The sequence below is a fragment of the Mus pahari genome, chromosome 5, assembly GCF_900095145.1.
Source record: "Mus pahari chromosome 5, PAHARI_EIJ_v1.1, whole genome shotgun sequence".
NCBI lineage: Eukaryota > Metazoa > Chordata > Mammalia > Rodentia > Muridae > Mus > Mus pahari.
The window spans coordinates 1,981,724-1,996,188 of record NC_034594.1 but is presented as its reverse complement, the minus strand read 5'-3'; the positions used below and the strand labels follow the sequence as shown (position 1 = coordinate 1,996,188).

The 14,465-nt window shown below is 38.5% G+C and overlaps 1 protein-coding gene across 19 annotated transcripts in view; it reads left to right on the top strand.

Moving 5' to 3' along the window:
* Nucleotides 1-14,465, top strand: part of Pkhd1 (PKHD1 ciliary IPT domain containing fibrocystin/polyductin) — a 487,582-nt gene that overhangs the window by 273,325 nt on the left and 199,792 nt on the right. For 15 of the 19 annotated variants that reach the window (XM_029539264.1, XM_029539265.1, XM_029539270.1 and 12 more), the window contains 4 exons: nt 5,991-6,056; nt 11,707-11,835; nt 12,325-12,400; nt 13,960-14,051. In XM_029539264.1, coding sequence (XP_029395124.1) covers nt 5,991-6,056; nt 11,707-11,835; nt 12,325-12,400; nt 13,960-14,051 — 363 coding nt within the window. The remainder of the gene's footprint in view (nt 1-5,990; nt 6,057-11,706; nt 11,836-12,324; nt 12,401-13,959; nt 14,052-14,465) is intronic. The other 4 variants (XM_021197628.2, XM_029539277.1, XM_029539276.1 and 1 more) reach the window with 1 other exon arrangement.

The following is a 14,465-nucleotide window of genomic DNA, read 5'->3' as shown; positions in this document are numbered from 1 at the left end:
GAGAGAGAGAGAGAGAGAAATGGAGAGGGAATTGAAGTAGTGACAAGGAAGGGAGGAGAGACAGATTTAGACAAATTGTCACAGACATCTTAGAAAGGACTGGGTTAGAAAGATAATTCTTCCTAATGCTAAGTGGTAGAACATAAGTGACATACGTCGCAGGTGGGTGATCTGTATTCCAGTACAGCTGTTCTGACTTGAGTTCAGTGCCTTCTATTTTCCAGCCCCCTGCTTTCTATTTAAAATATAAGGTTGAATAACTACCTTGGTAAACCAATTCTTCTCTAACTGTAAGGACACCCAGTACAGTTTAGCTGACACCACAGTTCTTAAATTTTAGATATGTGGCCACTTCTCCTTGGTCTCTTGTCACATTTCCTTGTCCTTTTGTTGCCAGCTCAGCTGTCCTTGCCTCCTGAGACCTAGGATCACAGGTTTGAGCCATCACACTTGGCTTTTTCAGTATGCTTTCTCATGCCTTCTGTATTATTTGCTTAATATTTAAAATCAACTCATAAGCTGTTGTATTTTAAAAGCAGAATTTTCTCCTATGCAATACTAATCCTAAAAGCATGGAAATCAATGGGATACTTTTTTCTTCGTACAATACCTTGAACATCAATAGCCATTGAAAGAAGATATATTAAGTTAATAAAATCGTTGTTACACGTGCATTTGGGGATGACACTGTGCCTTGCAAAGTTTTGTCTGGTTTCTTCTCATGACTGTTCTGAACTCATGCGTTTTTTTATTTTCCTTTTCTTTTCCACTAGAGTTACACTCCTTAGTTGACAAGAAAACCTGTTCTCAAATACAGACTGTTGTTGGGAGAGTCCAAGAGAAGTTATATAATTTTGTGAATAGTAATTTTTTAAGATTACCTCATGAGTAAACAGAATACTCATTCCCAGGTCCCTCTGGAATTTTTTCTTGTCTTCAAGAGGGCCCTAGATATTGCAAATGCCTCTATACATGTGTGGTACACATTTTTCCAAGTCAGACTCATAATTGTTATTGTTCTCTATGTTAATTAAGAAGGTTTAATGAGCTAACTCTCAGGACTATGATTAATGCAGACATATCTGTCAGTCTTGATTAAATTATTAAAAAATAATAGCAGCTACCCATGAGTGAATATCACTAGGGTTAGGGGAAGGTGCTAACCTAGAATGTTCCTCTATTTCCTTAAGGACCCTTAAAGGTTCATGTGTCATGAGGGCAAATGTGACTTCCATAGCTTCTTAGTGATGCTGAAGTCAGGCAAAAGAACCATACCTTTTGATAAGCAAGTAAGCACAAGCTTTTGATAAGCTGATTTCTGCAGCTAAATCAGAAGACATCAACTTCTTGGGCGTGAGGTCAAGTTCTGTGCTCAGGGAAGGAATGTGAAGCAGATTCTAAGAGAAGAGATGCATACAGCGGGCATGGCAGCCAAAATGGGAACATGGAGTGAGAATCAAATATAACAAGTCCCCTAGGGGTGCCCTTAGATGGCACTGCCACACTGATTCTTCTAGAATAGATAGATGTTAACTTTCCCTTCCAAAACATCAAAAGTTGCTTAAGAGCAGAATGAAGGGTACTTATTTTTTTTCTCTTTTCTAAGACCCCAGACAGGACAAGACTCACCAGGCACAGCACACTAAGTTATTGGGTACTTCTATATAGTTGTATAGTTGTCTTCTTTTTCTCTTTCCAGAAGGCATTTTCTTGAAAACAAACCCACACCCCTGTTTCTCTTAGATGCCTCTGTTTATAGCAGGGTTATATCATATAGCATTTACCAGGACAACTTGGTATTCAGTGACCCTAAGACTGTGTTTGAAGACCAGTTCCTAGAATCTGGGAAGGATCAACAATGGGACTTCACTTATAAACAAGGATGATTAGCCACCCACATATTACAAATACAAAGTTGGAAGATACAAACATGGAGAAAGCATATGCACAATATCACAGCTTGGAGGAAGCCTTTAAACTCTTCCCAAGACAATACCTCTACTATTTAATGGTTTTCATCCCTTCTTCTCTTTATTCAAATTGGAAATGACACTTCACAGTCACAGTTTGTTGAAGTTAAAACACTTAGTAAAATTAAGCAGATCTCTTTACGTTGTGTAATACTATTGTTCCCCTTGAAGAGGTGCAGCTGTGGAAAGAGCAACTCAAGTGAAAGCAATGTCTGGAACCTCTTAAGGTGGGGCCAGGAATGATAGGGATGCTGTCATAGTGGTACCAGCAGCAACTAATATTTGCTTCCTATGTACCATGTACTGTTAGCTCACATTTCTTTACCCAATGATCCTATAAAACAGATAAGTTTCCCGCCCCCCCCCCCCATTTTCTGTGATGTGAATGAAGGTCAGAAATGATGACTAACTTCTCAGTTGTCTCTGTGTAGGAATGGGGTGGGTCAGGATTCAGATCTCTGCTGTTGGGAGTCTAGCACCCATGCATTCTGCACCATCCTGGTTTGCCTCTTCTGACTTAGAAATGTTTGAGAAGGTTTTCTCATCTGACTCATATTTGCACACTCAGAGCCAGCTCCAGGTGGTGATACACGATGGAAGCTTGGGAAACTAGACTTTTGTGATATTTTTTTCCCTACTGTTTAAAGCTTTTCTCTGCCTTCTCTGATTCTCTGAATCTTATCTGAGGGACATTCTCATACATAATAAAGTGGGCAAGAGGTTTTCAGTATACCTTCAGTTCTGCAGTGTTTGTTCGGGTATGGAATTACACTGGAAGTGAACATGTAGATGTGGAAGTGGATGTGTAGAGGGGTCACACTGGAGGTAGATGTGAAAGGCTGTGCAGTCACCATCCCTTAAGTGCAGTGGAGTGAGGGGCTGACAGGATAGAACATGGAGGCAGAAAGCCTTGGTCTGCTAAGAATGGTCCCTGGATGAGAGTCAAAGGAAAAGAGGGGACAAGCTGAATGGTTTGAGGGTTGATGTGCCAAGAGTATATCCTTCTGCCCCAGCTCATTCCATGGTAGTCATTCTGTGGTAGCCACAGTCCATGGACATGTGTGGTGGCTGTTTTCACTCAAGGTCTTTGGGATACATGGGTTGCTTTTCCTGTAACTGATTGGTTTGTTATATCTAACGTGGAGAATTTTAATTGTTTTTATTCCTCCGATTATTTCTCTTATGCTATTGTTTTTTTTTTTTTTTTGAGGGGTTGATATTGTAAAGTGTCTGTAAAGCTTTATAAGTCTTCTGTCGAGTACCTACTATTTCTTTCCTTACCCCTAGCTGTTTCATAAGAAATATATCATGTATGCACTGAACATACACGTGCAAGGCTCAGGAAGTCTGTGCTGTTTGGAAAACATAGACTAACAATGACTTCCATAATACATTTAAATGACCTTCATTTCTCATTTCTGATGTTTCCTGGGATCTCTTTTCTAGTTTGTCTTTCCTTAGAGATTAATTGGGTGACCCTATTTAATGCCCAGCTCTTACAGAAAGGCATTGTATCTTTGCCCTTATTTGCATGTTTCTTGATGATATTTTGTCCATATTTTTTCCTTTCATTTCAGTGAAAACTAACACTATTATCATTAATACCACTACTACTATGGCTTACTATTCTTTGGCCTATACGGGAGTAAGCAGAACGCCTTTCTGTGGTCTGTGTAACCATTTTGTAAATCAGCACATGAGAAAAAACTACACTTCCAGAAGTATTAAGCTTCAGTAGTACATGAGAAAAATCTCTTTAAAAAGAGTATTTCCTAGCCGGGTGTGGTGGCACACACCTTTAATCCCAGCACTTGGGAGGGAGAGGCAGGCGGATTTCTGAGTTCTAGGCCAGCCTGGTCTACAGAGCAAGTTCCAGGACAGCCAGGGCTACACAGAGAAACCCTGTCTCAGGAAAAAAAAAGAGTATTTCCTGTGAGTAGGAGTGTAGTTCAGTGGCATTTTGCCTGTCTTGCATTCAGGAGACTTTGGTTGGTCCCCAACACTGTAAAACAAAACAAAACAAAACAAAACAAAACAAAACAAAATGAAAATGTAGAGATAATATTAGTTACCGATACTATCCTAAATTAGCAGTTGATATGCAATTATTAGTTATTGAATTGAAAACAAACAAGATTAATATCATGATACGGAGCTAGCAGTGGCTTTTCATATCAGGGAGACATAAAAAATGTGAATAGAAGTGAGTATGTGTGTGTTAGACTTTATAGAAAAATGAAAGGTGAGATGGTGACTTAATTTTTTAAAATTATTTTTAATTTTATTAGTACTTATGTGCACATGTGTTTGCCTGTGTGTATAGGTTTATGCATTCAAGTGCAATGCTTACAGAGACCAGAAGAGGGCATTAGATCCTTTGGAGCTGGAGTTATAGGCAACTCCTCAACATGGGTGCCAGGATTGGTACTGGGGTCCTCTGAAAGAGAAATTAGTGCTTTTAACCAATGAAGTACTGTCCAGCTCCATTAATGAAAGGGGAGGGAAGGTAGAATGTGGGAAGATGAATGGGTGAATATATAACAAGAAGTAAAGTATAATTTAAGGAAGGTCATAGAAATGTTCAATCAAAGGAACACTTTAGCCTAGGGAGACTGATCAGTGGATAAAACTCTGGCCATACAAGGTTAAAGACCAAGTTTAAATCTGCAGAAGCAGAATAAAAACCAGACAGATGGTACACGTTTGTGTCATACTTCCCAGGGTTCCTGTGGCAAGATGGCAGGGAGGAGCAGAATTTCCCAAAAGCTCATGGTTACTTAGCATGACCTATGCAGCTTGATTCAAGATTCCATGTATTAAGCAATGCACGAAGTGAGAACAAGTACTTGAGACTATTGTCTGTCTTGTACACATGCATCGTGGATGCATCGCCCCCTCCATGTACACGAATACATGCACATATATACATACACACACAGAAGGAACATATCAAGAGTATGTTGGCCAATGTACCTTGTTTTAGATGTGATGATATAAAGAGAAAACCAATGTATTTTATAATTGAACATCACGAGAAAAGGAAGAAAACCTGAGTATGAGAACCAGAGAGATCTCTTCTTAGGTCTCTTGGGTAATTTTCTCTCTGATGTTCTAGTGTAATGAAAAAGAATGACATTTGTTCTGTCCCATCTGTGATGGAAGCAAGAGTTTAGGGTCCTAGTAACGCAATAACGGAGAGCATGAGTTTGACCAAGACCCTGAGGCTGCAGCCTACATCTGCATTAGGTCCTCCAGTGATGGGAGGGGCTGGTTTGCATGACATTGTATAAGGCAGAAAGGTAATTAACCAATAAGAGACAAGGTGTTACCAGAAAGATAGAGTTCGTGCACCTGATTACTAATTAATCAAGCATGAGAGCACCTTGTAGATGCATTCACTATTTAATTATAGGAACCTCTCTTGGCAAAGGAGCATATGTTCCCAGCTTAATCTACTGGTTTATACAGACATCAAATTGTCATTATCAGGAAGAATCAGGCCTTTTGATTATTTCCACTAATTTATTGAACACTTAAAATTAATGAACCTCAGGCCTTTTAAATGTGCTTAGTTGGTTTAGGAGAAGGGAGGAGAAAGGGGGGGACTAGGGTGAGGGAGAAAAAAAAGAACCTTCATTAAAAGGGCAATTTGTTTGGCAAAAAGGTAAAGCAAATACATTTCATGGGTGATGTAAAAAGGACACATGTGAGACGACCAAGCCCACAGAACTGTGGACATAGAGATGGGGTGTGCCTGCTGGACACCAGTGGCCTCCACAGAGCACATGGCTAAAATATTTTCCTTCCACACCTCTTATGTGAACCTCTCTGCAATTACGCATAATCTAACCCAATCAAACTAAATAAAATGGTAGAAATCAAGTGTTCAATTAAGTAGCGAGAACTCCTTTTCTTTCATTTTTTTCCTTTTGGGGGTGTGTATGAAAAATAAAATGCAATGCCATCATTCTTGCCTGTATGTAGTGTCTTCTGTCACACTCATTTTTTTTTAATGTTAAGTTTCAGGTGAAGGTCAAGTTAAGGTGTTTCTCCAACTGAAGCATGGTGCACCTCCAAGTGTTTCAGGTGAGTATAAACAGTAAAGAGAATGTCCAGTATAGCAGAATGTGCTCCATTGGTACTATATAGCCCTCCTCTTCTTTGTTTATAACCAGGCAAGCATCAGCTCTCCTGCTTTTGCACCTGACAGCTCTCTGCTGTGTTGTCCTCCAATTAATATATGTCTGCATGTCAAGGGAAGATATAAGGATGCATTTATTTTTCAAAGCAATAGAAAGTAAGAATTGTAACATGTAAATAAGCACGTCTCATAAATTATGAGCCATATGTGCACACAGGACTCCAGATCTGCAGATGGGCCATTAGGCCCCCTCCAAATGGAGAGAAAAATCCAGGGTATCTCTAAACTTTAATTGTTCCTGGTAATTTCAGGAAATCAGGATAAACAAACCCGTCCCAGAAGTCAGATGGTTCTGTGAGATCCTGCTAACTCAAAAGAAGCCGAATTATCCAAGACTAAACATCTCATAACCACCTTTTAATGTATGTCTTAGTTTGTTTTTGTTTACTGTGAGCCAGTTTAACTGTGCATTTGCAGGAGGGATAAAGCCTTTCAAAGGCTGGGTTTCCCTTTGATTTTCAGGGGAATATTTGTGTTATGTCAGACAAGAGTCACACTCATCAAAACCATTCTAATTCTTCCATTTCAATTAAAAAGTGGATGAGGTAAAATCACTGCTCTAAAGTAAGAGAAGGGTTTTGGGTTTCTGCTCCGTGCTCTTTGTGCTATGACGAGTGCAGCTAAGACTCATTTCATGGTGGTTTCCATGTTCTGAATGCATTTAATTCTTTACACTTTCCACCTCTATTCCATTAGGTACTTCAGCATTCCTGGTTGATTGATTGCCCCTCTATATGGCGTGTGCGTGTGTGTGTATGTGTGTGTGTGTGTGTGTGTGTCTGTGTGTGTGTGTGTTTAACAATGGTGAGCAAAAAAGAATGGTCCTTACCTTTATGATGCCTTATTGTCTCCAGAGGATGTCAAATAAATGAAGAAGTAATTAATTTGCTTTCCTTTTAAATAACTATTACCAAGGGGGAAAAATTGTCACCAAATTCTTTTCTTTCTGAAAATCCTGTCCCCAAATTCCAGAAAAGTGTGCACATCCCTATCTGATAGGTTCATACCAGTTGGAAAGGCTGTCTTGTGCCAGGGTCCTCTAGGGTATCTGGGACTACATGGGGTGCTGAGAGATTAAACAGTTCATGTTGTAATATCAGCAGTCAATGGCTGAGCCTAGGTAAGACCTCATACATCTGAACTCAGTCCTGTATTCCTTTTGCTATGCCATGTTGCCCCTAATATGCTTATATTATTTAGGTAGATATAGGTTAATTTACACATGAAATTAAACTCTGTAGCCAGTTTTCTTCTCTTAAACAATTTAGGACAGAAAAGCATCATAATGTATAAGAAAGCACAGAATCAGTATACCAGTAATATATTTCATAATAAAGGACTGTTGGGAGTGCCTTGACTTCCATGAGATGGAATATACACTCTAATAGTAAATTTAAGATGTGAAAGTACATTTTATTTAATAAACCATTCTGTGGAAATCAATGCAATTAATTATTGTACTATCAGCACTAGTTTTCCATAAACAAAGGTATATGATTAATGAAGTTCTATATGTGTTGATTTATTACAAGGTTCAATATAAGTATGTAATGCAGTTGAAACTTTTATTAATATGCTGTGAATAGTCCCTCCATTGACACACTAATAGAGAGTCTGCTGGGTACACAGAACTGTGGTGGTTATTGTGAGGATATTATGGAAAGAAATTTCTAGGCTTGTGCCAAGAAATCAATTTAAATCTCCTTTCTGCTGTTATTGGTCATGGAAGCTTCTCAAAAGATCAGCTTCCTCCATGCAGAGCTAGAGAAATTGGGAGGAAGTTAATGAATACTTAAGTAGATGCAATATTTGCCTGATATTTATTATGCGAGACCATGTCAAATTTGAGCTGCTGCTGTTGAACCCATTTTTATAGGGAAGTAAGATGAGGATTCATTACAAATGATGGTCCTCATTAAATGTGATCTAAAGGTTTGGGAGAAGACCAAAGACATTTAGCTAGTGCTAAATGCAATGAGCTTTAGGATGCCGAGTCCTGACCTCTACCTTTCTTTACCTACAGTGTGCCCCCCAATCCCCTGTAATATGGGTTCTACTTCAACAAGTACACTGGGACCACTCTCTTTTTCTATTTAACATTTTTTCATGCTATAGATTTTGATCATATTCTTCCTGCATCACAATTCTTCCCACATCCCCCCACCCATCCAAGTTCATTTTCCCTCCCTCCCTTTTGTATCCTCACTTTATTTCCCCCTCGCTCCCTTTCAGATAGCTAAAATCTCCCAAAACAAAACCAAACCAAAAGTATACATCAAGATTGGGCAGGGAAGCAAAGAGGGGGAGGGAGAAAAAGAAGGAAGGAGGGAGAGGAAGGAACAGAGAGAAAGAAAGAGAGAGAGGAGGGGGAGGGAGAGAGGAAAAGAGAAAGGGAGGGAAGAGAAGGGAAAGAGGGAGAGATGAAGTTTGTATTGTGTCTATTTAATTACTTCTGGTCATGGGCCTTACATTGGCATGTGGTTGATACACATAGTGACACTCCTTTGGAGAAAATGAATTTTCCTTTTTTAGAGTGGGTATTGATCATAAGTAGCTTCCTGCTAAGGAGTTGGACTTTGTGTCTGCCTCCTATTTTCACTGATGAGAGTTTATTTGGTCTAAACATGTCCAGTTCTTGTGTCTGCTGTCACAGTCTGTGAGTTTATATGTAGGTCAGTCCTATTGTGCCTGGAAGATGCTCTTCCCTTGGAGTTGGCTCTTGTAATCTTTCTTCCTCCTCTTCTACATAGGTCTCTTATTCTTGAGGGGAGGGGTTTGATAAAGGCATCCCATTTAGGCTGAGTGCTTCAAAGTCTTTTGCTCTCTGCACAGTGTGCACTTGTGAGTTTCTGTGTCTGACATCTACCATAAGAAAAAATTTCTCTAATGAGGGTCTTATCTTGATCACATATTCCCTGATAGCCAAACTCAATAGTTGGCTTCTAATGTTCTCTCTTACAGAATTTTACTGTTAACAAGATCTCATCTTGAACTCATTCTATTGCACAAGATTCCAGGAAAAGATAAGCAGTATGTTGCTGACTACTAAAAAACAAAATAAAAAACCCAAAACCAAACCAAAACAAAAAACTCAGAATTTTGGTGCAATATTAGCTACATAGCGATTTAGTAAGAAACAAGAAACTGAAACATATTCTTAAGGCAGGATGGACTAGAATGATGGATTTGTGTATGATAGTCACTGGAAGGTCTGGATTGCTAAATTAAAAAAAAAAAAAAAACCAACCTAGCCCTTCTATAAACTAGAAGAGAGTGGCAGCAGTGAGGGGTGATTGTTTCTGCCATCTCTCATAGAATTGAAGCAACAGTTTTTCTATTCTCTTTTGTTTATTTTGAGAATTCATGACATTCTAAAGAGCCTCATCATTGTCCATTGGATATATTCCTGTATATAGAACATCAAAAACCATGCCTGGCCTCTGTGTACTAGTTAGTGGTTATTCTAACAAATGCCCTTTGGCCTGTTCTTTTGGACTATATAGGCCATAAAGAGAAAGAGGCATAACACAGAAAGCATTATTCTGAAGGTATTACAGTGTTAGCATTTATAAACTATTCTAAAGCCTTTTTTTTTTTTAGCAATAGGCATGTTCTAAGAAGCACCTTATTCCTGTGCTGTGTGTTGTATTTATGTACCTATGATTTCTGCATGACCACACTGTTTGCTTTGGAGTTATTCTGGAGCTCAAATTAGACTATCACTGCTATAGATTTGGATACTCAGAAAAACCAGGAGGTTGTTCCCATGCATGCGACATCAGGTGTTTTGTTAATTCTTGGTGACATGCTTAGTGATATCATATTCATTTTCAAAGACTCAAGCATGACCTATGACAGATGATGAACAAAACCACTCTTCTTGCTTAGTGGTATCTCTTAGTTTTCAGAATCACAACCATCAGCTTGGTGTATATCTCTGTCTGGATATCTCAACATTACACAAAATGCCATCTTCTCAATGCATTAGAAGTTGATAGAACTCATCAACTGCTAGTCCACTAGTCTTGAAATCTTTGGCTCCTCTGTCCTCATAGTATTTTACTCCCTGACTACTTAAGAAAGTCTTCCGGACTCATCATTTGCCCTAGCTCTGTTTTACCAAACTTCATTTGATTACCCCACTCAACAGACATTTCATTTCTCAACTTTGTATATGCGCACACACATTTCAACATTTGGAGCAAGGGCCTTGACTTTGCCCCACTTTACCTGCAGAACCTTTAAGCCCTTGAAATTCTGGTCAGCTAATCCTTCAGGAATCTTCTCCTGACCAAACTCTGCTTCCTTCCTTGGCTGGGAATTCTATAAGAGAGCAATTATCAATCTGGATGCATGTTTTCAGTTCTCCAGTATTTACTGACCATCTTATTAGCTTGGAAGTTTTGTTTGTTTGTTTTGTTTTGTTTTGTTTATATTTGTTATTCATTTGGGACTTCTACCAAATCAAGAACTCCTCCCTTTTATTCCCTAAATCATTATTTATGGTTGTGAAATTAACCACTAATGGAAGAGGTTCTCCTCACCCTGTCAAGGGGTAGCATTTTCTCTTGCCTTTTTGAGGCAGTCTTCCTGGCCCCTAGCTGAACTACTCATATCATAGGGGAAAACAACAAACATAATAAAAACAAAGCAGAAAAAGGCAGGCAGATGTAGCTCATCATGACAGAGTCCACAGTGTGGTACTAGAAGTCTTTTTAGGAAGTGGTTAGTGATTATCAATTCCATGATCGTGATGCTAGTAAAATGCTATTGATTAGGAACAGAATTATTAAGGAAACATGATCTATGCATACATTGCCATCACAAGAAGTGTCCAGTTCATGATCCTGACATTCATGTATGCCAGAAGCTGTGAGAACCACATACTGTGACTCAGCCATTCCAAGAAAGAGTCTACTTTAAGAACTTCATCAGGACTATTGTTAGCTTTGCATAGAGATTGCTCGAATCACATTGTTTACTGTTAGAAAGCCTCTACGTGTTAAATGTTACAGAGTAGGAGAATAATGGATTTCTAGTATGATAGAATATTGTGTAATCGCTAAAATTGAGTTTATAGAGTTTTAGTGTCATTAGAAAATACATAAGAAAAATAACTAAGCTAACTAAATAGAACTGAATCTGATATAATTTCAATTATATAATAACACTAAGATATTATGGGAGGAAATACAAATAAAAGGTTGATTGTTGTAATCATTATGTGGTGAGGTTCTGGGAAATTATTGTCTTTTCTTTATTAGAATATTCAAAATAATACATAATAAGCATATATAATATTATAATGAAGTAGAATGCAAATGTTTAATAAGCTTGGAATATATTTTCTCAGAAGTGTAAGGGCTTGGCAGTAACTTGCTTGCTTGCCATAAATATTTTCTAGACTTCTAATATTCAAGCCAGCTAATTTGAGAGGTGAAGATACCAGTCTTAAAATAACAAGAGAATCTTGGACTTGTCACCATGTCTTTGGTTTTCATAGTTTTAACTCTATGTATTTCCTGTGTATTCCAGCTTCTACATCAGTACCTGAATCAGCTTCAAGATGGTCTTTTCCTGAAACATGGCAAGATGTTGAAAAAGGCTGGGGAGGATACAACCACACCATTCCAGGACCTGGTGATGATGTCTTGATTTTACCCAGTGAGTGAAACCAACCAGGAAGGGAAACAAATAGACGGAACTGAACCAAATCTGATGGAGGATAAGATTGAATGATGTAATGCAAGATAGGAAAGCAGATAGAAATAAGTAGCCACTTATTTTTATGACCCATTAGGGGAGGGTAATCTGGGAGAGGAAGCATTCTGAGTTTTTTGAGGAACCTCTATATCATATATATCATGGCTGGATCAGTTTTTATTCCTACTAATAGTAAGTGAGCTTTCTCTCCCTCTAATATCCTTGCCAGCATTTATTGTCATTTGTTTTCTTACTAGCAGCCATTCTGCTTAGCTGTGATGGAATCTTCAATGTAGTTTTGATTTTTATTTCCTTTATAGCTGAGGATATTGAGTACTTTTCATGTATGCATTGGAGTTATACTTCTTTGAGAACTGTCAGTCAAATTTATTTGTTGATTAGATTATTTGTTCTTCTGGTGTTGAATTAAATTATTTATTTTTGTTGTAGGGATTGGATTGAGGACTTTTTATATACTAGCCAAGCCCTCAACCATGAAGCTACATCTCCAACTCTTGAACTTCCTGTATGTTCTAGATATTAATTCTTAGTCATGTGAATGCTTGGCACATATTTTCTCCTGTTCTGTTGATTGCCTTCTCTTTTGAAATTGTTTCCTTTGTATATCACCTACACCGACTATTATTAATTTTAAAAGACTTGAATGAATGGAAGAGAACAGATGCAGAAAGAAGATAATTTTAGGAACACAGCAAAGCACACCCATATTTAAAACATTCCTTTCCCTTAGAGGCTATTAAAGTCCCAAGTAATCTCCTTAGACTTATAAAATAAATTACTCTTCATAGATCAATTTTTATTGAGCACCACAAAACCAAATTCCATTTGTGGTCAATATGATTATCTCATGGTTACAGTAAGTAAACAAAAGATGTGCAATGGAGAAAGAACATTTGTCTACCTGTGAATCAATAATAATATCAGACATTTACTGAGCACCAACAATATGCCAGGAGCTGTTCTTTATGTACTCAGTTAAGCTTCCCAAGGACTTTGTAAATAGAATAATGCTATTGTCCCACATTTTTACAGATAGACAGCTTAGTAATGTGGTCAGAATTGCACAAATTGCAATTCATAGGAGTAGGGATTTGAACCCAAACAATTTGATTTTAAGTCCTTATTTTTAAGCAGTAGAGTACATTTCCTTTCCAAAAGGATAAAGGGTAAAGAAGAACAGAGTAGATATATTGTTTACTCTGTTTACACTAGCAGAGCCAACCCCACCCAAAGCAAAACAAAAACAAAAAACAAAGCAAAACAACAACAACAACAACAACAACAACAACAAGTAATGAAAACCCCACACGGGTGGGATGGGTAACTTTGCAGCCCTTGTTGATATCTTTGTAATTGCATAGAAAGATGAATGACTGGGCATATGAGATGTCTCATGCAATCTTGAAATGTTGCAATTTCTCCATTATCCACCCCTGTCTTCAATGGAGAATGTAACTTTTTGAATAAATAAGCTTGTGAGTCATTCCTATACTCCAAAGAGGGGGGTGGAGTGGGGAATCTGTTCTCCCTCAGTCATGTCTTTGATGAATCTAGCCAGCCAGTTTGCCTCAGGCTCTGTTCCCCCACACCCCCCATGAAGCTAGAGATTTTCCTGTCTCCATGCAGGAAGCTAGGGAAGCTTTTGAAAGTAGCCAAGCTTTTAGAATCTTTTGGAGCTTTGATGCTGAACAAGCAGCCATCTCAAACATCTTGCTTAACATTGCAAGCTGTGTCTAGGGTGTACTCTGGTGCCTGGGTGTCCAGTGTCCTCCATTACCCTACAGCCCTGTGATCACAATTAGTTCAGAATGGTGGGCCTGGATTGTCCATAAAGCTGCTCTAACACGTGAGATTGAAACTGTGGAGGAAGGGAGGACTGGGAACACAGTATAGGTAGAGGATACATATAAGGCATCTTTTAATCCACCCAGTGGTGTTACTTTGAGGAAAAATGGAGGGGGACTGTGAAACATACTCAGTGTTTGTTATATTTATCATTCAAGTGAAAAAGAGGTGAGAAAACGGAGCTACAGAACATGTGACAAAGCCCTTGTTCTTTACCAGCTCTCCTAATTTCCAACCTTCATTGATGCAAGTGTGCTCAACTGAGTCTGGCTCAAGGTTGATACTACGTGGTGCTTGGATGAAGAACTTGGGTGAGCTTACTGTTGCCGCGGAAACTTAACTTCAAAAATAAATCTTTGAGGTTGAAAGATTTGACCCAGTACTGCAAGGCAGTGAGAACCAATTTCTTATCCTTTAAATAGATTCCTAAGAAATGTAAATGATTAGTGTTTTTTTTTTCTGATGATAGAGCTTGGTCTGTATTACCTACTATGCTGCCATATGGGGACTTTTTCACATGTTCTCACAACCACTTTGTAAGTAGATTCTGTTATTGTCCATCATTTCACAGATGAGTCTGGGGTGTGGATATGGGAAGTAATCCAGTCAGATTTTACCAAGGCAGTGAGGAAAGAATGTAGGGAAGGAAACCAGCATTGGATACACTCATATTCTCTCTCTCTCTCTCTCTCTCTCTCTCTCTCTCTCTCTCTCTCTCTCTCTCT